Below are 27,879 nucleotides of genomic sequence, written 5' to 3'. Positions count from 1 at the left end.
TATGTTGACAAGCAAAAGCTTTGTTCTCCATTGTTCTCCATCTCGCATGTGAAAGAGTTCCAGCATGCTTAGACATGTGGGTATTTATTTATTTATTTATTTTCATCATTGTGGGTTAAGACAGAACAGAAGACAAAGCTTATTGGACAGGATACAAATTGTTTCATCTGCCCTGGTCATGGGTGGTGTTGATTAGCCCCTTTCAGACTGAAATTAGGCAGTCTTAATTTCACACAGCAGCAGTGATCTTGAGATAAACTACCAAGCGTGGTAACTTTCTGCATATCAACCAACACAATCCACACAAACGAGAAACAACATTCACAATCCACACCATACTGTGACTACACTACATTTATTCATCACCTCTGAAAACAAAAGTCATATTGGCTCTAAAGTGAACGTATGAGTAAAAGGCAGACAGGGAAGTGCCAAAGGCAATAGGCATCTGGTCTGTCCTGACTGAAGGGTTAAAAATATCTAGGATAACATGACTGGTTTTTATACAACAATGCAGTAAATCACTTCTACTGAACAATAGCTGATCTTTGCCCCTGTCTATTATGATATCTGACAGACCGCTACATTCTCTGGTGGAACCCCTGATCTATAATATAGAACTGGATTGCTCATGACGTCATTAAAGTGAAGCCACCGCGCGCCATATTGGTAATCCCTAGTGTGCGAAAACGTTTTATTGAATCAATAGGAATTTGTATGATTTTAATGAGCTGCATAATGATCCTTTCAGTCAGGTGTGTGACTGAGAGGGAAGATTTACAAGAAAGAATGTGAGGACAAAATAAATGTATATTTTTTATGTTTGTAGTTTATTTAGAATATATTTAATTATCCCACAAAATAATTTAATATTCCCTTCCGAGTGCAGTTAAACAGTATTAGGAACAATCAAAGCTGACTTTCACAGCTAAATTTTTGCATCATTACTCCAGTCCCACGATCCATTTTCAAGCTTTATCATTGCAGTCAGTGAGTATTGCACTTGAACATTCAACAAATCGTCAAATAAAGTACGTGCATTCATAATGAAATGTGCCTCACACAGCTCCGAGGGGTGAATAAAAGCCTTCTGTAGTGAATGCATGTGTTTTTGTAAGAAAAATATCCATATTCCTATGTAATAAACACTTTTCTCTCACGTCGCCTGTCATACGTGGAAGGCGAACCAGCAAATAAAGCAGCATGTATGTGCAGCACATGTGCCTCTAAAAATATGCTAGTCTTACTAATTTGTGACCAGCTTTTTGTTTGGTTCTCTCTTTGCATACGTCACTAATTCCGCAATACCAACGTACTACGACATCCGACATCCAGAGAAAGGTGTTTATTACATTTTAAATATGGCTATTTGTCTTACATAAACACATGCATTCACAATAGAACACCTTTATTCACCCCCTAGAGCTGTGTGCGGTATGTTTTATTATGAATGCGCGTGCTTTATTTGATGACTGGAGCACTGTCCAACTGCAACACCCGCTGACTGCAATAATAGAGCTTGAAATAGCCAGGACAATTTTTAATATAACTCCGACTGGATTCGTCTGAAAGAATATACACCCAGGATGACTCGAGGGTGAGTAAAACACAAGCTAATTAAAATTTTGGGGTGAACTAACCCTTTAAGATAATAAATCATATTCGCTTAAATTCAGATTCTTGCAAAATATCATTTCTGGTACTACTATATCTCCAACCTGTCCTCCAACCAATACGCCCGTATAGATCGTTTGTCCAAAATCCCTGAAATCCCGTTTGTCCAAATCCCTGAAATACGACCCATCAGAGCGTATACTACAATTGCGCCCCTATTGGCAAAAGGTCGTTTTCATATTAATGTTTTGTACTCTTTTATTTGCACTCTGATTTGCGTTTCGTGTAGCTCAGTTGGTAGATTATTGCGCTATTCATTGATAGGTAATCATGCTATCATGGGTTTGATCCCAGGGAACGGATGTGCACGAAAATGTATATGCTCAATAAATCATAATTTAGCATGATTTCTGTGAGGGTTAGGTTTAGGGGTGGGGTTAGGTGTGGTCATTCGAACGAATAAGCCACCTAGTAAAATATGCAGGAAATACTGTGAGATCGGTGTAAAAAGCCCACACATTGCATTTAAATAAACATGCGTTTTGATTGGTAATGACATTATACGTCATTTCATGACGACAGACGCAACGCGATACTGTCATTATTTTTACGCCCGCTAGAGGGTGCTTAACTTTAAAATGTAAATATAGGTTGTAATAAGGTGCTTGCACAAACGACCTATATGGTCGTTTTTTGTTGGAGGACAGGCTCTATATCTCAGTGTTGCATTTGAAACTGTCAATCATAACATTCTTCTACAGAGATTGGAAAACTTGGTCTAGCTTTCTAGGATGGTAGTCAAATGGTTCAGATCATATTTAGAAGGGAGATGTCATTATGTAAGTATAGGAGAGTGTTTTGGCCTTTGTTTTGGCCGCAGATGCATGGTAGTGGGCCTTGTCCTGAATGCACTTCATTTCATGAAATGTTTGTTTATTCTTCCCATTTATTTAGACAAATAATTGAATAACAAGAAAAAAATGCATTCAAATTAAGATAAACATTCTACAAAACGAAATTTGTTACAAAAAAAAAAAAAAATTCTTCCCTTCATCCGGTTCGATTTACCACCCCTTTTAGCAAATTGAACTAAACAAAAAAACACAAACCAGAAATATTTTTACATAAATAATATAAAATAAAAATACACGGCTTTCATACATGGCAAAACTTTCTAACATGGCTACAACAGAGAGCATAAGTCAAAGTGGATTTCCATAACATGCGGAGTACCACAAGGCTCAATTATTGTATCGCTCTTGTTTAGCCTATATATGCTCCCACTAAGCTAAATAACAAGAAAGCACCATACTTCCTATCACAGCTCTGCTGATGATACCCTGATTTACCTAGCCTTATCACCAAATGACTACAGCCCCATTGACTCCCTCTGCCAATGCATTAATGAAATTAACAGTTGGATATGCCAACATTGCAAAGAATTAGATTTTTTTTTGTTTCCAGTGAAGACTTCATGCCTTTATCATGCTTACAGTTACATTTAGGATTGATTTTAAAGTAATTTTACTCGTTAATAAAACACTCAATGGCCTAGGACCTAAATAGATTGCAGATATGAGATGCTCACTGAATATAAACCTAACAGAGCACTCAGATCATTAGGATCGAGTTAGAAATACCAAGGGTTCACACAAAACAAGGGGAATCCGCTTTTAGCTATTTTGCCGCCTGCAGTTGGAATCAGCTTCCAGAAGAGATCAGATGTGCAATAAAATTTGTCACATATAAATCTAGACTCAAAAACTCATCTGTTTAGCTGTGCATTTATGAAATGAGCACTGAGCGATGTGCGACTATATTTCATGCAACACGAAAATGATTGCACTGTATTTTTATGATAAAATAATTTTCTATTTCTGTCTCAAAATCAATTTTTTTAACTAATTTTTAAATAATTTTCAAATTCCTTGTTTTATTTTTGTGATTGTTGTTTTATGATTCATTTAATTTATTTTATGTTAAGAACTTTGAATTACCATTGTGTATGGAATAAGATATATAAATAAACTTGCCTTGCCTTAAATACCTCATATAATAACAAGTGAATATAAATCATGGAACTATTGGAAGCACAGTGCTCTTCGATTAAAGGAATCGAAACCAAAGGGCACACAAAAAAAGGAAAACATTTGAAGTCTTGTTATAAGGCCTAGTTCTTTCCTGAAGCACTAGATAGCAAAGGCTGGATGGTTCTTAACGTAACTGATGATATTCACAACATTAAACAACTTGGTACAAGCTGACTGGTTTCTTGCTTTACATTTAAATGGCTGGTTACCATCCACTTGAGCATTTTGTAGCATGCTTTCAAAATTCCTATGAAATCCACCACTTCCCCAGCTCCACCTGAATAGATCTGCTATGGGTAATTGCATATGCTTTGGCAAATATTATTGCCAAATATTGGATTCAGTTAAAAAAAAAAAAAGAATAAATAAATAAATAAAAACAACTAAACTAAAAAAAAAAATAAGTAGAGAATTCACAGCACATTTTTTTTTAAATTTTAACTCATTTTTTTACATTCTCAATTAAAATACCTTCCCAAAGTGATATATGAGTTGTTAGAATCGGACTAAAAATGACTACACCTGTTTGATCTCGATAGAGTCAAAGTCAATTTTGAGAGACAATTTGTTAACGTTTCCTGAAGGTTCCAAAGCAAAGTCACCAAGCAAAATATCATCTTTTCCTCCAATTATTTTCTTAATGAAAGTAAGAAAAACTACTAATGAACTGCAAAAATCACTTCAGTGTGCTCGTTACAAATAAATACATTACTAAAAAAAGATGGCCTGTATAATGACTTACTGTAATACACGGATCTAATATAATGTTACACATCTGATGCTTTTTTTCATAAATTCCCCAAACATTCACTTAAGACATAACAGATGAATTGCGTGAATAGAATACTTAAATACTGTAATTCTGTGTATGTTTGCATATTTATCTGGATTGCGTGCCATCAATGTCGTCTTCATGCTTGTGCTTCAGAAGACAGTTAGCGTGAGAAGCGAGCAGAGAAATGGTTTTCTAAGAAAACTTACAAATAAAGATAATTTTAATTTAATAAACAGAACTGCATGTGTCTTGCGGAAAAACATTGTAGTCGGAGCTACTTCTCTCTGTTTATGTCTATGGTGAATCAGGTACTGGGCTACTATGCAGAAGTACCTACCTGAACCAGTCTAAACAAAAACACTTATTATAAGTGTACCATAGTGATTCAGGACACGCCAAAAACACAGTTTGGAAAATGGATTCATGGTGTACTCACTTATTATATAAAGTTTGTAAATTATGAACACAAAAAAGTCACAGACTGCAGCTTTAATATACTCAATATCTGAAATAATAATAATAATTTAATTTACATATTTTGTACATACGTTTTCATATTGTACATATGCTCAAAAAAATGCAATTACATTAATTGCTTTGTTCTGAGAGTCCACTTTAGACATTCTACTAACTTTGCAACTACATGTAAAGTACTAGTTATTTTAGTATCAATAAATGTCTGTCTGCTCAATATATTTTGATTGTCCTCCAACATATATTCTGATTTAATTGGAAGTATATTAGTACAACAATCTGAAGTAATTTAGCAAGAACGTTTCAACTTCTAACAATAACCTAACAGTCTGCTAATACTCATAGTTGGTTAATATGTATTTTTTTTTTTTTTTTTTTTTTTTGTTGGGACGTGGACATGAGGACACCCAAGGCTAAGATCTAATGATCTAATGACCATCTGGATTCCTGCCCTAATAATGATTAAAAATAAATAAATGATAAAAAAAAAAATAATAATAATAAAAAAAAATAACTTGAGTTTACTTTGATTCTGGTTTTACTGTGTGATTCATCAGCACATTTTATACTAATGTGATAGTTCATGTAATTTATTTATTTCCAAACTGAAATGTCTTGTCTCAAATCTGAAAACAACACATGTAAATTATTTAACAAGGCTCCTAACACATATGCTGGCTCCGAAATTATTGTGAAGCTTTTGCATGCATTTTTATTCATCATTTCAATGTGTAACCATGAAAATTGACATCAGTAGACATGCACAGACATGCATAATCACAGACATTCACACTGCTGCCAGCATTGCAAGGAAGCACAGCATACTTTGTTGAACGCAGTCTGGATTTCCCTTTCATTGTGATTTGCCATTCAAGTTGAACAGCTTGTGTTTGGCCAGTATGTTCCATCATTTAGTCACATAGCATTTTGGGCATTAACTCGTAGTCTGCAATTCTTTTCCTTCCCCAAAGCACTTTAGCTTCCTCTTTTCATTTGTGCACAGTCAGATGCTCCTGCATGAATACAGCCATCCTGCAGAAGATAAGCTTGCCAACATTTCAATCATACTGTTAACACTCCCCACTACAGAGAAGCTGTTAATCTGTCGCATTTCATGCGCTGCATGGGTTTGAGAGAGCTCTGAAGAGCATGTGGGCTGTGTGTTAGTTGTGTTTTAGAATGAATATTTTAGAAGAATTAATTCTTGTTGATCACTTCTGTGCAGAGACTGCTAGTTTTTGTTCACTGAAGTCCATAATTTGTGAAGAGCTCGACTGCTGCGATTGCTTTGTCTTGCCTTCAAAGTCTCACTGCAGCATGATCCACTGATCAGATGTGTTCAAGCACAAAAATATCTGAACTAAATAACCTTGTCTCTGTTCTAAGAAAATAAAAGTAGGTACGTGCAGAATAAGATCATGGTGAATTATAAACACATCTAAAAAATGAGCATGGAATTACATTCAAATGCATACCATACTCCACATTTCGCGGCAGTTTCAAAGAGAAATGCCCAGTGAGTGGCGCTAAAATGCAGGTTCAAAATATGAGTCAGGCACATTTTTTTCATGTTGGTATAGGAATGTATTGCAGTGGTTCATAATTCAAATATCTGATGAGTGTCGATAAAACTTAATGCTCTATCGTGTTGGAAATATCCGCTACACCAAATACAACCCTAAACCTACCTGCTAGTGTTAACAAATGCAAAAGTGATATTAAAATGTAAAGCTCAAGCCCACATAAGGAATTTAAAATAGCACGGCAGCATCAACAAATACGTTTCAATATCACTTTTGAATTTGTTAACACTATCAGGTAGGTTTAGGGTTGTGTTTGGTGTGTTTGGCAATACATGCCTATACCAACGTAACAAAAATGTGCCAGACTCACATTTTTAACCTGCGTTTTAGCGCCACTCACTGGGCATTTAACTTTGAAACTGCCGCGAAATGTGAAGTATGGTACGTCTCTGTTCTAAGAAAATAAAAGTAGGTACGTGCAGAATAAGATCATGGTGAATTATAAACACATCTAAAAAATGAGCATGGAATTACATTCAAATGCATACCATACTCCACATTTCGCGGCAGTTTCAAAGAGAAATGCCCAGTGAGTGGCGCTAAAATGCAGGTTCAAAATATGAGTCAGGCACATTTTTTTTACGTTGGTATAGGAATGTATTGCAGTGGTTCATAATTCAAATATCTGATGAGTGTCGATAAAACTTAATGCTCTATCGTGTTGGAAATATCCGCTACACCAAATACAACCCTAAACCTACCTGCTAGTGTTAACAAATGCAAAAGTGATATTAAAATGTAAAGCTCAAGCCCACATAAGGAATTTAAAATAGCACGGCAGCATCAACAAATACGTTTCAATATCACTTTTGAATTTGTTAACACTATCAGGTAGGTTTAGGGTTGTGTTTGGTGTGTTTGGCAATACATGCCTATACCAACGTAACAAAAATGTGCCAGACTCACATTTTTAACCTGCGTTTTAGCGCCACTCACTGGGCATTTAACTTTGAAACTGCCGCGAAATGTGAAGTATGGTACGTTATAACGGTGTTGCAGAAATATATTTAGAGGCACGTATTTCAAATGAGCCTGGGTTGCTTCAAGTTCAGCACTTATTTTCATTGAGTTAAATGTTTTCATTCCTATGAGTGTTTTTAGAAACTTTCAGCAAATGAATCGGTTATCAGCCAGATTCTCTACCTTAGTATCATATCCCTCTAAATTCAATATTGGTTATCTGCTGTTACAGTCCATTTGTGATCAGCAAGGATTTCTTGCACCTCTCCACAGCAGCAAAACCACAAAGAGCCGTCAACAGGCACAACACCTGTGTTTAACGCTCAAACCTACAGGGACTGCTCACAATGAAAGAGAATGAGATCAAAGTTATCTTTTTTCCATGAAAAACGAAAGCATCTGCTGAGAAATGACAAGACACCTCTCTGGGACTGCAGAAAAGGAAGAAATAAAGTTTAAGAGAGAGCAATTCAATAGTTTCCAACATTTATGCGAAGCGGGCGGTTGGCAGGCCGGGCCGTTTAAATGTAACAAACGTCTGTTGCTTCTCCCCAGCTCCAGGCAGGAAAAAAGGATTGGCATGAGCTGTGTAATGTATGGCCTTGGAAAGGTGATCTCCTCCAACAAACTGTCACAAGAGAGCCAGGATGGAGAGGCTGGGAATCCCATTGTAACAGGGCAGATTATTGATTTATCAGGCACTGTCACTACCGCCTTCTTGTTCTCCATATCAGCGAGTTATCCCTGGCCCTCGTCAATTCACTCTAGACATATGAATTATAACTAATCAATGCTCTCCGCTGCAGTCTAAATGGGAAAATAGATTTTCTTTTCTTGTTCCTACATGGTCAAAGGAAAAGATGTGATAAATGACATATCTTTAGACAGCTAGGGTCATGAAACATGAGTGCGGGGCGACATGTAACGAGTTTTCTTTCTCATTTTATTTCTTTCTCCCCTTGCTAATGTAACAGCAGCTGTAAATTATTAGGGCAGCCGGTCATAGCTAAAATTGGCATCATTTACAGGACTGTCAAAAACTAAGCAATGGATTCTCATGATGAGCGTCATACTGTAAAAAGACCCATGTGAAAATAATGGATTAGAAGTTAGGATAGAAAAGATACAAATCTGTTGACTGGGTTTCTTCTTTTCAGAGCACTCATCTCGTATTTTCCTTACCCCTCATCTTGAATGGTAAAATGAGACCTTTGTAAGGTTAATCGATATTCGTCTGTTCTCAAATTTAAGGGAGGATGGGAGATAAGATAAGAATCTGCAAGAACCGATGCTCTCATTTCAATAATTGTGTGTCAGTCAAGACAATACATGACCTTTCTAATGGGTATTTAAACTTTATGCACTGTGATTAATCAAACTGATGTCTGATTGGATGCTCACATACAAATTACAAATGAAAAAAAAAAAATCCTAATATAAAGTTTCCAACCTGTCCTCCAACCGATACGCCCGTATAGGTCGTTTGTCCAAATCCCTGAAATACGACCCATCAGAGCGTATACTACAATTGCGCCCCATTGGCAAAAGGTCGTTTTCATATTAATGTTTTGTACTCTTTTATTTGCACTCTGATTTGCGTTTCGTGTAGCTCAGTTGGTAGATTATTGCACTATACATTGATAGGTAATCATGCTATCATGGGTTCGATCCCAGGGAACGGATGTGCATGAAAATGTAATTCATGACGACAGACGCAACGCGATACTGTCATTATTTTTACGCCCGCTAGAGGGCGCTTAACTTTAAAACGTAAATATAGGTTGTAATAAGGTGCTTGCACAAACGACCTATATGGTTGTTTTTTGTTGGAGGACAGGCTCAAAGTTTCTCCTTTATCCAATTTACCAATCCACAATGAGATCCACCATTGTAAATTTTTTGCTGTCAATTAATCAGTCAATCAATCAATCAATCAATTTTGTTCATTTTCCTAATATAAATTGTCCAGTTGACCAATTCACAATGAGAACCTTTTCCTGTTGATAATAATAATAATAAAAAAATAATAATAATTTAATTAATAATTAAACGAGCAAAATCTCCAGTCTAGGCAAAAACTAAAAGAATAACAAAGTTCAGTACACGGTAGAAATACTTATGCTATACAAACCAGTGTATTTTTGATTATAATAGTAAATTATAGTAATAGTAAATCCGGCCTTTTGGCCCCAAATTGGTCCTCTTTTACTGGAGATGATTCATTCTACAATTACTAAGGGTTCTTTTTTTAACAATTCAAATATTGCTATTATTTCTTCACTTTTAAAAAAGGGTAAGGAACCTTCTGAGTGTTCGAGTTATCGTCCTATTTCTATTCTAAATGCTGATACTAAGTTGTTCGCCAAAGTCTTAGCTTCCCAATTGGAAGCACATTTGTCTACTCTAATCCACGTGGATCAGACTGGTTTCATCAAGAATTAAAATCTCTGTCCTTCAAAGGCCAAAAAAGTTTGGGTGTTTACGACTCCCAAACTTCCAATTATACCATAGGGCCTTTGTGTTGCGCCCTCTTTCCACCTGGTTTGACACGGCATCTTGTGTATCTTGGCGTTCTATTGAGGAAAATATTGTAAAGCCCCACCGATTACAAGATCTTATTTACTCTAATATTTCTATTAAACAATCTAAGGTTAAATTTGGGTCCATTATCACTGAGCTAATTTCCACTTGGAATGCTGCCGAAAAATATTGTAAAATATCTCCAAATTGGTATCTCCAGTCACCTATTTCCTTTAACTCTCGTCTACAGCTGGGAGGACGCCCTATATACTTTTCTAGTTGGGCAAATAATGGTGTATTTACACTATCTGATATTTTTGGGGCTGAAGGTCTCCGCTCATTCCGTTCCTCCGTTCCTCCTTTTTCTTTTATCTTTAGTTACGTACAGCAATGCGCACTTATGGGGTTCCTTGGAATGGCACACTAGGATTACATCCTTTTCATAAGGTTTTGACCGGGGGTAAGGGGTTGGTCTCTATTATTTATGCTGTCTTGTTGCAGGCATCAGACAAACCATTCTCTCTGGATAGAGTTTGGAAGCAGGATTTGCCATCTGATAATAATTATCTGGACTGGCACTTGATCTGGCAAAATTTGTCTTTCTCTTCCAGAAACCCAAACCACCGAATGATTCATTACAACTTTATATACAGGTCATATTACACTCCCAGCAGTTTGTTCAGATTTAAAGCTTTGCCCACTCCTAATTGTACTCTGTGCTTGCAAAAGAGTTTGGGCACTTTTTTTTCATATGGTGTGGGAGTGCCCAGGGGTTGTGGCTTTCTGGAAAAATGTTTGTAGTGTTCTGTCCACATTATTGTCTCAGGAGATTCCTTACTCGCCTACTCTCTTATTATTGAATGACTCTTCGGGTTTGAACCTACCTGCTAAATTCAAACGCCTTTTTTTGGCTGGTCTTTCTGCGGCTAAAAGGCTGATAGCAGGTAGATGGAAACCCCCTCATTTATTATCCTGAAACAAATGGCTGCTAGATTATATGGATATCGCCATTATGGAACGTTGGGCAGCAAACTTGCACTTGGCCAAACCTGAAAACATCTCATGTGGGATGATACCATCTCTACGCTAAAATCTTTATTGTAGTCATCTTTTTTTTTTTTTTTCTCTCTCTCTCGGGGTCCTGTTGGGTGGGGGGTCGGGGGGATGGGTGGATATGTGGTATTTCCTGCATACAGTATACTCTGTCTATTTGATTTCATATGCTTGGTAGTTTTGCTATTGTTACATATTTATTTATTTATCTGTTATGCTACACTACCATGTCAATTTCTCTGTTAATCTTGCTATTACTGTTAAATTGATGCTAGCTACATCCGTTTGTTCAGATGTTTTGTTGTTGTTTGTTTTGTTTTTGTTTTCCTAAATGGAAAAACCAATAAAAAATTGATCACAAAAAAAAGAAAATAATACCATAACAAATGCCAGTTTGCAATTTCAAGCAGCATAACTGATTGTTTTTTTGTAAAGGAAAAATAACGACAAGCCTGCACATTCAAGTTATGAATAGTGTATGTCCCCTCTTAAGTAATACATACATACATACATACATACACGAGTGCATTTCTCCTTGACCTGTGATGGCACCAAAACGTCACATATCTGAGAAATCCATGAGACCATAGTGTCTTCCAATTGTGATTTTACACTAGGTTTCAGAAGCTTACTCACATGCACCCAGCAGCTATGCACCCTTAATGCATCAGGGCCTTTAAATTGGAAGCCACTTTTAGCCACTTTCTAGTTCAGAGAATCCAGTTCCTGATGGCCCTGTTTTCTTTGGTCAAACAGAGTGGAGTTCTGAACAGAACCACCCCTATGTACATATCCACAGGCTTTTTCTTTCAAGATCTTTCCATGATACCTGAGTCACATCCTCCCACTTTGGAGGGGTCTGCTGAGAGAGGACTGGATCTCAGAAGGGAGTGAGATCAGAGACACTCCCTCTGCCTGCAGTCTTCAAAGCGTAGCCTGGTAACTAGCTTGAACCAGGGAGTTCTGCTTCTCAAAACAAAGAGACAGAAAAAAAGCCCAACAGGGAGCACATAACACACACTTTAGAATGGAATACAGACTAGTATTTTTCTTTCTCTTCCATATATACATCCATATATATATATCCTGTAGCTCGCAAGTTTGGGGGTTCGATTCCCCCGGGAACACATGATAGGTAAAAATTGATAGCCTGAATGCAGTGTAAGTTGCTTTGGATAAAAGCGTCTGCTAAATGCATAAATTTAATTTTTAATTTAATTTAATTTAATTTACATTTAATATATATATATATATATATATATATATATATATATATATATATATATATATATATATATATATATATATATATATATATATATGGCAACTCTGTGCAAACCAACCAGTTTCCCTGGCAAGAGTTGTGAGAGGTCTCTTAGCAGGGGAGGGCTGTGACACATCCGTGTCCGGGCTGAAATACTAGGCCCCTCTCCAAACGGCTGAATTGACCATCTCTGGGAAACTCATGCCTGGCTTCCTCAATCAAAGACAGCAAACAAAGAGAACTGAGCTAAATGTTCCCCTACTGCTGGATGGCCAGAAGAGCTGTTTGCATTTTATGAACCGAGACCTCAACCAATGCACTTCACACAGGGAATCATTGCCTTTAATCATTTTGAAATTGCACAGCAGTAGCTGCCAGCAGAAATCAGCTCTTGCAGCTTTTAAGCGCACTTTAGATTGCTCAGTTCTTGAATGACCAGCTAGATTTGTGGAAGTCTGAAGGTTCAGAGTGAATCCTGATCAGTTCAGTATTACTAGTTGGAGGTACTGATACAATCTGATTACAAAACAGTTGAGTTTCACTGTTTCACAGAGTAGGAGTCTCAGTGTTGTTCACCACAAAAGTCTTATTAGTTTTAATGTGCACAATTTGTCAGATATTCACATATAGGGTTGTTTTACTTTTTCAGGTGATGTCATCAGGTCTCAGCAAATGCCAACACTCCAACCAACTGTGGAAAATCAAGTCAAACCTTACATTTGCCTCATTGAATATCCTGTTTGACTCACAGATACAAAGCTGTTGTAATTAGTGTAATGTCGGCTTGGGTGCCAGGGTGTTTAAATAATGGTTAATTCATTTTATTGCAACCTGGTTGTGCATGTTGGGCTCATGAGATTGTCCCATGCCAATAAGAGTGAAAGATCCTTGGGTGTCCAACAGGGTGATGAATGGTGGCCATTTGTTATGTGGAGGCCTGGGAAAAGCTCTGCATCCCAATGTCTGCTGCCAGGAGCTTTCCTTTGTCTCTCTGACAGGCCTTCAGAATGGGCAACAATGATCGGAGCAAGGTTATAGCCAGGCGATGGACAAGGATGACAGAAAAACAACAACAACCCAAGAACAGTGTTTTCATGAGGGCTGGCAGCTCATATGTAGACACAAAGAAAAGACCGGATGATTTTACGATCTCGTTCGTGGTGCTCTTTTCTTTTGCAGAGAGGGAACACAAAATGCAAGGCGGATACCATTCTGCATGTAGGTGAGAGAACACGCGCAAACACCTCTTCAAAATTACAGTCTGGGAAGTGAAAAACAGGCTTCCTAACCACAGCTATAATGCATTTGCTGTTCATAAGAATGTTACATCACACATACACTAAATGTTCGTTTTTCTACAGAAAACACCATGGGCAGTGAATAGTGAAGTACACAATCCCGCTGGGTACGCCAATAAGGGTATTATGGCCATCGCTCCTGGGGAAACTGTAAGCAAAACTAACTATGTGTTTTCCAGCAAGCAATTGCGCCTCTAGCTCCACGCTGCATGCTTCCATGGCTTGTGATGATATTTTGGAGGGAAGCCAAGGGATTACTAGGGAAAGAAATGTGCTTTTTGCTTGTTTTGTGAAGCAAAGCATTAAGGGCATTTTTTCATCTGATGAAGAAAACTTCAGGGCTAGATTTTAAGGAAAGGATCAAAGCATCATGGGAATAAGTTTAATTGCATTTACTTTTAATTAGTAGCATTAGAAGGAGACAGTTTTAGGTTGAGCATGGGGGTATGCCCAGTGGGAATAATATCGATATGAAATGAAAATAAACATTTCACTCTAAACCTGGCCAATGCTGAAAAGTTAAACAATTATAATCACCCAAATAATTAAAAACATAACAAAACAAAACAAAAGAAACAATTGAAAACAAGAAAATTATTTTACTTCAGCTAGATGCCAAGGGAACTTGGGGCCAAATTTACTAACAGCTTGCACCAATGCAAACCGTCTTTTTGTGTTAGAATAATACTGTCAGGATTCACTAAAATATGTCAGTTCTAAAAAGGTGTGACCTTATTGAATATGCATTTGTAGGAGTTTCCGTTTCAGATGCAAAATTTATGGGAGGAGAGTATAAAAATTAATCGCACAACGTGATTTACTAATGTTTGCCCTCAACAAATTACTGGTATTTACACCATAATTTAATGCCCAAAATAAGTATGTAAAAGCAGGCAGTAATTTGCACTGCTCTTGGTAGATTGGGCTGGTCAATATGGAAATGATGAAGCTGCGTCTGTGTTCTTTAATGTGCGCATTGCTAGTAAATCACCCACAGGATTTTCCCCTCCCATCTGCGCTTTTATGGAATTGCGCTTTAACGCTAATCTGGCCTCTTTAGTAAATCTGGCCCATGATTTACTAAAGTAAGTAAAACTGAAATAATAAAACACAACAAAATTAGTAAAAATGAACAAAAAAAAAAACAAAAAAAAAACATGATACATAGTTCCTCAATGATATTAAAATCTACATTTCAGCATCCAAAAATTGTCAAATTACTCACAGGCAAACTGCAAGAGGGCATCTCGACTCTGGATGGTGCCAATGCTGTTTTCAGCTCTACACTGGTATCTCCCATAATCAATGGCCTCGCTTGCATTGTGTATTATTAAGTTCCCATCAATCAAACTGTAGCGGAAATCCGCTTCTGCATCCACAACGGTTCCGTTGATCAGCCAACTGTAAAAGCAATGAATAGAAAATGAATTAGAAAATATAGAAAAAAAAATATTATAAAAAACAATTAAATCAGCTTCAACTGTTTGATTCTGATGTTATTAAATAAAGTTGTCTACACTGAGGAAAATAATTGAAGACTACTACTAGTGAAAATGTAGGAAACGTTTACCTTTACCAATTATATAGTAAGCATTGGTCATTAGGTTAAATTTAAGGAATAAAATTAATTTCAGAATGTCTTAGTTTTGGTTTGTATTGTGTTTCATTAATAATGAACGAAACTTTATAAAACTGAACGTAACTTTTTCAGAAACTATCAAAAATATGCCATTACAAAAGAAGAAAAAAAACAATGAAAACAAAAATAATAAACTCAGTCGCACAAATTTAAAAGGCTCTTCTAATATACTTCATTCTTTGTTATATTTTTCAAAGATTTGTTTTCGCTAATCGTGGATTCTGAATTCATTGCAATAATATTTGACCTTCGATCATCTCAATCTGTAAAGATGAGCTCTTGTCCTTCAAGGCAGCCTGAAGTAAGCTTGTGTAAATGAATGACAATAATAACCCGCAACAAACTGTAGTACACTGTAACATGAAAAACTTGTATCGATGTTATTGTTTACTTCAGTAACACAAGCTTACTTCAAGCTGCCTTGAAGGACAAGCGGAGGAGGAAGATGATGCCGCTCTGTGTCTCTGTCTCCTGAAAGCTCATCTTTACTGAGAGGATCGAAGGTCAAATATTATTTCTATATTTAGTAACACAAGGCACGACGTATTGCATACAAATCACCGCGAGAGCTTTTTTTTCTTTTTCTATTTTTATTAATGCAGAGAACAAAAACATACAAAGGTATAAACATACATCACATAATATCCACCAAAAAAAAAATAAAAAAAAATAAAAATAAAATAAAAAGAGGGCCAAAATCTTAACAAAATTAGGAGATCAAAGGCAGAGCAAATCTAACAGTCCTTATTGCTTTCTTATTAGACACTGAGATTACATTCAAATAGTTTTCCATTTCTTTTAGGAAAACAGAGAAGACAGGTTTACAGTTGGATAATTTGCATTTGTGAATGTGAAATTTGTTTAGGAAATTTTTTTAATTAATAACAATATTAGTTATTTTATAAAGTTATTTTTGTTTGTGGGGCCAGAGTCATAATACCCAAATATAATGTTTTTCATATGTACTGAGAAGCCTGGCAAAATCTTACACTTTACAAACACACCAATGCCATCCCAAAGTTTCTGTGTGTAGTGACATGACCAAAATAAGTGTACAGTTTCTTCAGAACTCGAACAAAAAGAGCATGTAAGATCAATGTCATATTTAAATCTTTGTATACACTTCTTTACAGGGTAGAACCTGTGTATGAACTTAAAATAAATGTCTTTCACTTTGTCTGTGAAAAATAATTTTTTGCGGAAGAGACCAGATTTAATCACCGCGAGAGCTTTCCAATATGTGCGCTCACTGGGTGGCGTCTGTACTTCCCGGTCAGAGAGCACCTGTCCATCAAAAACTCACTATCCAATCAGAGTAGATCACTGTTAAGCCCGCCCCACGAGAGGTTTATGTCAAAACACCAAAGGAAAAACTGCGAAACGTAAGCGAAATCTGTGGCAATGAATTTAGAATCCATGATTAGCGAAAACGAATCTTTGAAAAACATTAACAAAGAATGAAGCATATTTGAAGAACATGTTAAATTTGTGTGACTGAGTTCATATTTTTAATTTTCATAGTGTTTTTTTCTTCTTTTGTAATGGCATATTTTTGATAGTTTCTGAAAAAGTTACGTTCAGTTTTATAAAGTTTCGTTCATTATTATTGAAACAAATGTATTTCCATATCCCCAGCTTGGTCTCAGATGTGTAATTATTTTAATTTTTTTTTTTTAGGTTTTGATAGAACATAGTGATCATATTATAACCACTAAAGAGCTTGTAACTTGATGTGTCTTTATATCTTAGACAGGAATATTCATCTAAATTACGACCCAGAACTCAAAACCACATCAGTGTCTAAGAGCTCAGTAGCACCGAGTGGATCATTCAATCTTGCTAACATCCCATATTTATTTATGCTTATAGATGTTCTGCAAACCCTCTAAGTGGAAACATACACTGATGAACTGATGGCTGTTTCTTAAAGGATAGAACTTCTGAGAGACTGTAACGCACATGCTGAATCACAGTATAGTACATTTTAGTGAGTAACATGATGATTCTAGAACATTATATAAATTCTGATTAGGAATCCACAGAGAGAAGTCCAACATCTGCGTCATTAGCTTTAGTCTAACAGAAATGCCACTCAGGCAGGATAATAAGGATTCACAGTAAGCTCCAGAGAAATTAAATGTCATTTATTATCCATTTAATGAAATCTTATCCATGTTAATGAAATGAGTAAACTGTACCTGTAGGTCGGAACAGGGTTTCCTCTGGCTTCACAATTCATTATAACTTTCTTATCATCCGAATCCAGGGAGAAGATTGCATCATCTGGCTCTTGAATGAACACTGGACCAAACTCTTCGCTCTCTGGGGTCAGATGGAGAAAGAAAGGCAAAAACAGGGTTTACAAAGCTATAACTTGTGATGATATAACCCTAAAAACTAGGGGTCATACTTAAACCCTAGGGGGCATATGTTTGGTTTGAGAATATTTTATTTTTTGAAAGATTTTTCATCATAATATTCTGCATTGTTGTAGCATTGTATATGCATATAGTTGCTGGGTAAACAAATAAACAAAACATTACTTATTCACACAAAAACATTTGATTTGACATTGTACATAATGCAAGGACATGATATATGTGTAGTCTATGTTAGTAACTGAAGGTTGCGGGTTCAAACACTGCAACGGGTGAAGCATGAGCTATCACTACTGTACACTTGAGAGAGACACTCACGTTGCCTTCAAGTCCTCCTGGAAGTTCCAACTTATGAGTTCGGAAATCTTATTAACTCAATATAAAATTGCAGCCGTATAATCATAAAAACTTTCTGGGCAACTTCATATTTCTTTCTCTCTTTTTTCCAGACAAAGACAGAAGGCTTTTTTAGCACTTGTACAACAACATGAAGAATGGAAAAAAGTGAGTAATTAAGGGTGTAACTGATGCTTTAATCTGTGTATTTTATCATTGTTGTGCTGTGAAAAATGATGGGAAAGTAATCTTTTCGCACAAGCCTGCTGCCTCATAAAGAAGCCAAATGAGTTATGTATTCTGCAAACATTGAATTCCTAAATTAAACAAACAGAAAATGCACACAAACTAAACTGTGCCATCAACAATGACGATTACAGCAACAGATCAATTAGCTTCCACCACAAATTCTTTATTGACATATCTCCAACTATGAAAATATGGACTCAAAGAAAATCCTTGCCTCCTACTGGAAATCATACCATAATGTCATTTTTGACTACTTACCCTTGTAGGGAAATTAATTTGGATGTGTGTTCCAAATACAGGCTATCTTTGTCAGACACAAAATGGTGTTTTTACAATTCAAAGCAGTTTAAACTCATTCTACCAGTCCAGTTGGATATACACGGCAGACGGTCTACATTAGGAATCCTGTTAAATGTCTCATATATTCAGCCCCCAGGGTGAACTCAATAACATATCTCAGTAGAATAACTGAGAGTCCTTCCAATTAGAAACACTCAGGAGATCTGCTCCTTCGGTGCTTAGTGAGTTTATGCTGAACAATGCGACCAACCCTAAATCTCAGATTTTTTCAAAAAAGGGGACACATTAATAGTAATATTGTGTTTTTTAGATAAAAATCATGCTATTAAAATTTTTGGGACATGTACCATATTAATATACTATTTTTGCTATTTTTCTGGACATTTGCCATGTTTTTTGGACAATAGTAACAGGTCTAGTGTGTTTTCAGACATGTACCGTGCTAATGCCACTTTGAAAATTATTATTATTATTAAAATAAAAATACATTTTCTAGACATGAATCTCAGTAATACTATAGTCTCAGCTTTCGAAATCTGTTATTGTTATTATTAAATTCAACCACTTAACACTACTGTTTTGGCCATAACTATGTATAGGATCCACATTTGACCATTTCTTTTTTTTAAGTAACATTATGATCCACTATGGTACATGCATAAGAATATCATTAAAAATCTTGCTATGTATTAAAACGTTAATGGTTCTTCCATAAGTGTATGAAGGTATCAAAAGTACTTTTTCGTAAGGATAATGCTGTTGATGAAATCGTCAGGGTTTCATGAACGGCTCTCCGCCCTCTGTTCAGCATCCGCTATGCGATAGCTAAATCTGGCAAATATTTTTGTGCAGGAACAGATTTAGACAACAGAGTGAAAGAAGAGATGAAGGACCTGTGGGCGCAGAGTTCGCACATAACTTAGTCATTTGCAGTGATTTGGGAGTCAGATATCGAAGCTCTGGCTCTATTATTTATACTCTGTGCTGCATGCATAATACATCCCAGTGTGTACAGGCTGCAACATCGTCACTGTCTCGAGCTGCTCTCTGCCCAGGTGTCAGCACACCATTCTCAAATCTACAGTCTGTGTAGCAATACGCTTTAAAGAACCTGATGACTGGGGTCTCCATTACAACCTACATCACTGCCAAGACAAAAAGCACATTTCTTATACATCACAATCTGTTGCGATATTTCCCAGAAAAAAACATCCTGACAAGAAGAGAAAATATCAGACCAAAAGGGATAGCATGAAATTCAGTGTTATTAACATACAATAGAGGCAAAACCCAAGAAAGTGACATGCAATGGTAGAATTTGTAAATAAAGCACTACACTAAAAGACTATGGGTGTTGTGCTTGTTTGTTTGCAATGACATTGCTGTGTGGTTGCAAGGGTGTTCTGAAGTATTGCTAGGTGGTTATGAACTGACCCATATAAAAATAATTCATCCTCTTGTCTCTACATTCTTAAACACAAAGGGCCTTCATTGGCATCTATGGTTCCATAAAGTAACTTTAACATTCATGGAACCTTTCTATTTCACAAGCACACACAGACACACATGCGTGGATGTGTCACATATACAGTGACACCACTATGTCATTAACACTTTAAGCCTTACTTTAAGCATCTTGGACTTTACAAGCTATTTTCATACCAGGAGAAAATGATGGAAGTCTGTTTCTTCTATGGAATACAATAAAATAGAACAAAATAGAATTTTTATTTCATAATTGTAAAAATAGTAAGTCTGTTAACTTTGAAAAGTAACAGCACACCTTTGATTTTAGCCACAAGATTTGAGGTATTGTCTGCAACACAATCACACACATATCTCAAAATGTAAGTATGAATAATAACAATACGCTGCTTAAATGTATTTTTTTTAAAAAATGTAAAAATGCTACGTTCAAAATCTTAACATTTATTTAGGATTTAAAAAAAAAACACTCTACATTATTTTTCTGTTTTGTAAGTTAAAAAGTAATACCCAACATGTGACTTTAAACAAAAGAATATGATTTCACATCTAACCTCAATCAACCTCCAACATTGTGAAAGATGAGATCCTAATTTCATTCAGCTAATAGCAAATTTTAATTTGATCAATTTGGTTGTGAGCTGATTTTTCTGTGCATCTGTACTAACAACAAAAGAGAATCTTTTTGTAAAGCAGCCCTCGATTCACTCTAACACTCTGTCCTCCGGCTGCCTCTCGGCTGACTGTGGGCCTTTGAGATTAAAGAGCTCTCCCCTGAACAAACACTCCCACTCAGCCCATATGCTCCCTGGCTCGTTTCCGTCTCCTCAACACCTCTTCTCAACAATCATCCTCTGTCTCTGTGAATTATTTACAGATCTGTGTAGCTTAGACAAGCTTTGTGTAATTGGGGATCATTCTTAGAGAGAAGAACACAAATGTCTCTGACAACACAATAAAAAGGCATTTTTTTCATGTATAAAGTGTGACATTATTATTATTTATATATATATATATATATATATATATATATATATATATATATATATATATATATATATATATATATATATATATATATTTCAAAATAAGTAAATGGAGACATTATGATGATAAAATAACTGAATACTGAATTTGAAACATCTTGCCAAAGGACAGCAGTTAAATGTTGGCTAACACTGTCACTTTTACATTAATGGATTAATGTGTGTTGCCCTTATAAATAAATAAAAAAAATGGTAGTTAACGTACACATTTTGGGATTTGATGTGGTTAAATACACCCTTGTCAGTAATATTTGCTTTTCTGCTTACAGATACCTCACTTCTGCATTACCTTCTCATAATCTGTGTTCATATATACTGCATATTGCCCTTTCTCTGAGGATACAAGCCATCACCTAACACAATGAATCCAGTTTCTCTGTGTGCATGCCAGGCCTCAGGCACAATGCATTCTTACTGCTACACAATTTCAGATTGCAGTTTTTACTTCACTATTCCAAAGATTTTTAGATCAATGCATAGTACCCACTATCTGGAAAACTTCAACTATTAAACATTTTCCAAAAATCAATAAACCATTAGATCTTAGTGACTTTCGACCAATTGCACTGACCTCTTTGGTGTTTAAAAGCTTTGAAAGGCTTGTTAAAAGGTATGTAGTGTCAAAAACCCAACATATATTGGACCTTTTGCAGTTTGCCAAATAAGGGAGTGGACGATGTAATTTTAACATTGTTGAACACTGTATATTAGCATCTTGAAGAGTCTAAAAAACATGTAAAAATCTTATTTGCTGATTTTTCATCTGCTTTTAATACTATATTGCCAAAAGGGTTGGTTAAAAGATTAACCACAAAGTTTAACCTGGATGGGGGACTGATTATGTGGTTGCGGGACTTTTTAAGGAACGGAGTACAGCGAGTGAGTGTGGGTGGATCATTATCGGAGAAACAAATGACTAATGTCAGATCCCCACAAGGCTGTGTCCTCTCACCCCTGCTGTTTATATTATACACAAACAACTGTATAAGTGCCCACTCAGGTAGATTTCTTATCAAATTTGCAGATGATACTGCACTAGTTAGTCTACTAAAGGGGGATGAGGACAGTCACGGACCTGTTTTAGATGATTTTATCTCTTGGTGTGACATGTCATACCTTAAGTTAAATATTTAAAAAACAAAGGAGATGTGTATTGATTTTTGAAGGAGTCTTCACTGAGTGTAACCAATATCAAAGGGGAGTCAATCCAGAGTGTTGATGAGTATAAATATCTTGGGGTTGTCTTTCATCATAAACTGAGGTGGGATAAACGGACTGAGATTGTGAACAAAAAAAGACAGCAAAAACTCTACTTCCTTAGGAAAATGATGTCATTTAATTAAGCGTCTCAATCCTTAGAGTTTTTTATAACTCTTTTATTGAAAGTGTTTTTACATTTTGTATCACCTGTTGGTTTGGAAATGCCACAATGAAACAAAAGAGTTTGATTAGGAAAGTTTTGAGTACAGCGAGTAAAATAATTGGTATCCCTTTGAGAGGTCTTGAACAAATTTACCAAAACAGATGCCTTAGTAAAGCAACAAAAATCAGTAGGCATCCCCTGTTTGTTAACTTTGAGAAATTACCTTCAGGGCGAAGATTCAGGATGCCAGCGATTTTTAAAAAAAGGGGGAAAAACTCCTTCCTGCCACAAGCAGTTAAACTGTTGAACAAAGGTTATGTTGTAGGTGCTTACTGAGCAGGTCTCAGGGTTGATTGTGTGTATCTTATTCTTAGTTTTATTTTATTTTATTCTCTATTATGTTTGTATTATGTGTATTGTCGGTGCTGTACATGTGCATGTGAAACGCAAGCAACAAAATTTCCCTAAGGGGATAATAAAGTAAATCTATCAATTACATTAAAAAAGTGTGTTATTATGATGGCAAACCACAGTGTCAACACATTTCATAACTGCTTCAGCAATTTGTCAATGTTTAATAATCACAGAACATTTTAAAGAAGACACTTGGTGATACAATTACGATATTACAGTGGATCACTAGCATACTACAAACCCTTTTGTGTGGACTATAAGACAGGGCCCCATCCACAAGCAGTGATGTCAAAGGATGAAAATAAATATTTTCTTCAGATCACAGAAAGCAGCAGATCTGGTAAAATCTACTTTGTCAGCGGCTCTGTCATGACAATCAGCCTGCGAGTACATGCAATTCAACATTCATCTCTGATCCACGGATTCTAGCTGTTGTGAAACCATGTCAATACATTTATGCCTCATGTGTGTCTGTGTAAACATACCTCTGTATAAATTCTAGCATATTTACTGCTCAGATGAGGGGTCTGTGCAGTGTAAAACAACTCTACTTGAATTAACTACATCTTTTAGTAGCCAATGTCACGCATACCAGTGGTATCGAATAATTATTATAAACATAGCATTTACAGCTACTGCAGAATTAACAATATTTAACAATACAGCATTACAACCTCTCTAAAATCCCTTTTACCATTGTACAGTGATTAATATCATATCATTTATTTACAGTGCTTATAATACAGCTACAGGGATTGCAATACAATTGTGGTACACTGATTTATACAATGATACAGAAATGCATTCATAGTCAAATTTGCTTCAAAAAATAACATGCTACCACCATGTCTAAAAACATGTTTGTTACTAACAAAACTCCACCATCTAACAGACATATAGGCCCTTAACCTAGTTTTGGTAGCTGAGACAGCATGATATTTCTCACCATTTAGAAATGATCAAGTGACTGGAAAAAGTGGCTGTTCTTCCTTGGGAAGAGAGGAAACAGTAATTTGTTCAGTCTCCTGTCTGCAGACTGGGTCTCCAGTTGGAAACAAACCACTCGTTGGAATTGTAAATTAATCAGAAATACAGCATAGCTGGAGGACAGGACTGGTGATCCCTCTCCTTAAATGTTTTGGAAAAACATGAAGTATTTTGTTGTTGGGCAAAAGTATCAAGGACAAGCCAGTAGGATTCAGGAAACTGTTCCAGTTTAACTTTTTTGTATTCTTTCTTTCATGGTTTGTTGGCCGTGTGACACAGAGATGACCAACCATCAAAAGCATCCTTCTTTCAAATTAAACAAAAGCCTCAAATAACAAGGACCATTTCTTCAAGCGAGAAGAACCTCGCCTGAGGCGTCAGATTTCCTGCCTAGTGAATGCCTTTGAGAGTTTAATCAACCGTTCGTTCCCTCACTATTAAACAGGGAGTGCTCATGGCAGTACACAATTTCACAGATAGGCTGTGACATGTTTGAGTGCACATCATGGAGCCTTTGTATATGTCTAAAAGCTGAAAAGCAATTACAGTAGAGTGCCGCGGTTCACTCTTTCTATTGTTCAGCTCAGTTTAAGCAGGTACAGCCTGTTCAGGTATCATCTAAAACAAGGTCTCTCCACTGGCCCACGCTATATTTATAATGAGTGTACTGTGGTGTGGTATCTGAGAACTGGAAGAAAACCAGATCTTGACAGTTTGTGTGGGGACAGTGACAGGGGCTTGGCAAAAAAGTGCTCTACTCTAAATACTACTAAATACTGGTGCCTGGCTGATGAGCAATGATGTACCAAAGGGCCTAACAGCTAAAGCCAGATACAGTTAAAGAGAGTGACTTCATGCCTAAGTGTTATATTTAAAAGTATGTGCTTCTAACTCAACAAAAAAGGGGCAATATCAATGACCCAATCACAAGCTTACAATTATGACACCACAGCCTGTTTATATAGCATTAAATAACTAACTAAAAGCAAACTTATTAGAAAAACAAACACCTGAACATACATTAGCATGACTAAAACTACCTAAAATAATAATAATAATAATAAATAAATAAAACTTTGGGAAAGGTGGCCTGCTCCGCCCACTTTGAGCTTTAAAAACGCTCTTCGGAAATCTACAGGTGACATCACATGTTTTTTTTACAGTCTAAGATTACAACCAGTTCATTCAGCAAGAGAGCGGTTAACTCAAGAACCACTTGACTGATTCAACGAGCGAGTTATTAATTAAATAAGGCTTTTAGTGATTCAAACGCTCAAGCTCAAACTGCTTTCCCCAAATCAGTGAGTGAATATTTTTACTCAGAAACTGCATTGACCGATACTGTATGTATGTGAGTTTATCAGTCAATAATTGTTTCCATTGATTTAGTCAGTGAATGAGTTGTCAACCGATCCATTGAGTTCATTTTGACAGAACCTAACTCCTCATTTCTTATTCAGTCATTCAACCCAACTTGCAAACCCACTTAATCACAGTTTATCATTATCACAAGCCATTTATGCATTTACAACTGCATTTACTGTTATTTTCAGCTGTCTGCAGTCACGAATGGAGTACAGGAATCTAATAGCGATCTAACAGCACAAAAGTACATCTACTTACTACACACACACACACACACACACACGTGCGCACACACAATCACACAAATTTGTTTTTGTGAAAAGTGGGGACATCCCATAGGCGTAATGGTTTTTATACTGTACAAACTGTATATTCTATGGCCCTACACCAACCATACACCTAACCCTCACAGGAAACTTTGTGCATTTTTACTTTCTCAAAAAAACTCATTCTGTATGATTTATAAGCGTTTTGAAAAATGGGGATATTGGGTTATGTCCTCATAAGTCATCTCTCCTTGTAATACCTGTGTCATACCCATGTCATTATACAGAGTTGTGTCCCCAACTTGCAAACCCACTTAATCACAGTTTATCATTATCAAAAGCCATTTATGCATTTCCAACTGCATTTACTGTTATTTTCAGCTGTCTGCAGTCACGAATGGAGTACAGGAATCTAATAGCGATCTAACAGCACAAAAGTACATCTACTTACTACACACACACACACACACACACACACACACAAATCCAGGTATATACAGTACTCTACAGTAGGCTGTTATTTATCATGCACTCCATATGTGAGAAAGAACAGTGTGCTACAGTAGATGTAGGAAGGGAATAATTACTTCTGCCCACACACTTTTAAGACTTTTATATGCATCCGTAATATTCATGTGAGGCCACTATTGTTTCAGCTGTGAGATCACACTGAGCTGTTTATTAACAACTGCAAATTTACGCAGTGAACAAAAGTTGTGAGTTTTAAATAGAGCCAGCTGAGAATTACTGTAGGGTATGTGAAGAGAATGTTGTATCTATCTGTCTGCGATGCGGTGCAGCTTGTCAGAAGCAGCTTGCAGTCTCAGTATGGTGCAAAGTTGAGTGTTTTATGATTTAGCAGCTTGATAATGTCACAGAAATCAGTCATCTCATAGGCGCTCTGTGATCCGTCAGCCTCACTGGGAGAACAGCAGCCCTGCATACCCCCCATGAGCTCTTCTGCATTACAATTCCATGACAACCTGAAGAGTGTGGGTTACACAGAGAGGACACATCTCACTGACAATTACTCTGTCCTCACGGTGTGGCGTAGGAAGCGGCACACACCTCAATGACATGGCGGCTCTGTTCTGGCTCTCCGCCATCTCCTTGATGACCTCTAAACCGATGGAGTGTGGTGATCTGGAGAAGTTGGGGGTACTGACTGCATAATCTCGAATTAGACAGTTCCCGTGACCCCATTCTGACCCAATCAGACTAATTCATCTGTTCCCACTGAACCACGAATGCATTGTTAAACACTTCCTGATAACCAAGTAATCTTTGTAATCTTGATAACCTCTTCAATTTTTTGGTGACTTTGGTGAATCTATTGGCTAAAAGCAAATCTATTAAATCAAATGTTAATAAAAATAAAAATAAAAATAAATAAATACATACATAAATTCAAACAGGCTTTTTAAGTCTACCCGCATTAATTTTTGTATGTTTTCTATACAACCATTCACGGACACTGATGCACTGAAAGCATAACTTTCTCTTCCAATTTACTGCCCATTTTAGATTTACCCTCTTCCAAACAACATAAAAACATGGTTGTTTTATATGTCTTTCAGACAAAGGGGCAGAAAAAGAGGGAAAATGGATTTGAAAGTCAGAACTCTGGTTTTGTGAGAAATAGCTATTGATCATCTTTAACCAAATACAAACCAATAAAAATTAGCCAAGCAACCACATTAATCTGGCTGTACCTGAACTGTTTGTTTTAAGGGGTCCTATGTCAAAAACACTTAATCCAAAGTGTGAACTTGTAAATGTCCTTCAAATAACCTAAACAGTCAAAAGTTGCAGAATAATTTCCTTGACATAAGTAATTATATTTGTAAAGGTCTCTTTTATAATACAGGCTTCTTGTTCTCTTGTGAAATACATATTTCTCCCAGTGACAACCGCATCCATCAGATGTCAGGCTGACTGAAAGCTGGGAATTTGGGAAGTGCAGCGATGTTTCAATGATCCCTGTTGAATTTCCTTTTGGCCAGGGTCCCCGTCAACTCTAACTGAATAGAGACATGATTAATTGGTGAGATGTTTAGGTCGCTTTCAATGTTACACAAGACTCCAACACACAGTCCTTGCTTGTTAGGCCCCAGAAACTCAAATCAGGTCTTAAATGCTGGTTAGTGCTGGTCTGGGGCAGGTCTAGCTTGTGGACTATCAAAACCCAACTGGAAAAGCTGTTGGACCAAGGTAATCTTTGAAAGTGTTGACCTTGCACAGTTCAAAACACAGTATATTCTGTTGACTAGCATCTTTGCAACAAGATAAGAAAGATGACTGTTGAGAGTTAGCAAACAGAGCTAGTTATGGCCCTATGATTAAGCCGTGGTCCAAAGCACAGAACAAAAAAGGCATATTATATGCCATTATTTGATCCACTCACTATAAGGTCAAACTTC

At 36.5% G+C, this 27,879-nt stretch overlaps 1 protein-coding gene across 3 annotated transcripts in view; it reads right to left on the bottom strand.

The window, feature by feature from the left end:
- LOC132101274 (contactin-5) overlaps positions 1-27,879 on the bottom strand; it is a 205,368-nt gene that overhangs the window by 118,315 nt on the left and 59,174 nt on the right. For 2 of the 3 annotated variants that reach the window (XM_059506093.1, XM_059506094.1), the window contains exons 3-4: positions 17,469-17,592; positions 14,857-15,032 (exon numbers count right to left, since the gene is read on the bottom strand). In XM_059506093.1, the coding sequence (XP_059362076.1) occupies positions 14,857-15,032; positions 17,469-17,592 (300 nt within the window). Of the gene's footprint in view, positions 1-11,588; positions 11,913-14,856; positions 15,033-17,468; positions 17,593-27,879 lie in introns of those variants that run through there. The other variant, XM_059506095.1, reaches the window with a different exon arrangement.

The sequence above is a fragment of the Carassius carassius genome, chromosome 23 (genome assembly GCF_963082965.1).
Source record: "Carassius carassius chromosome 23, fCarCar2.1, whole genome shotgun sequence".
Classification (NCBI taxonomy): domain Eukaryota; kingdom Metazoa; phylum Chordata; class Actinopteri; order Cypriniformes; family Cyprinidae; genus Carassius; species Carassius carassius.
Note: the sequence above shows the minus strand (reverse complement) of the source record. Positions and strands in the feature narration are given on the sequence as shown.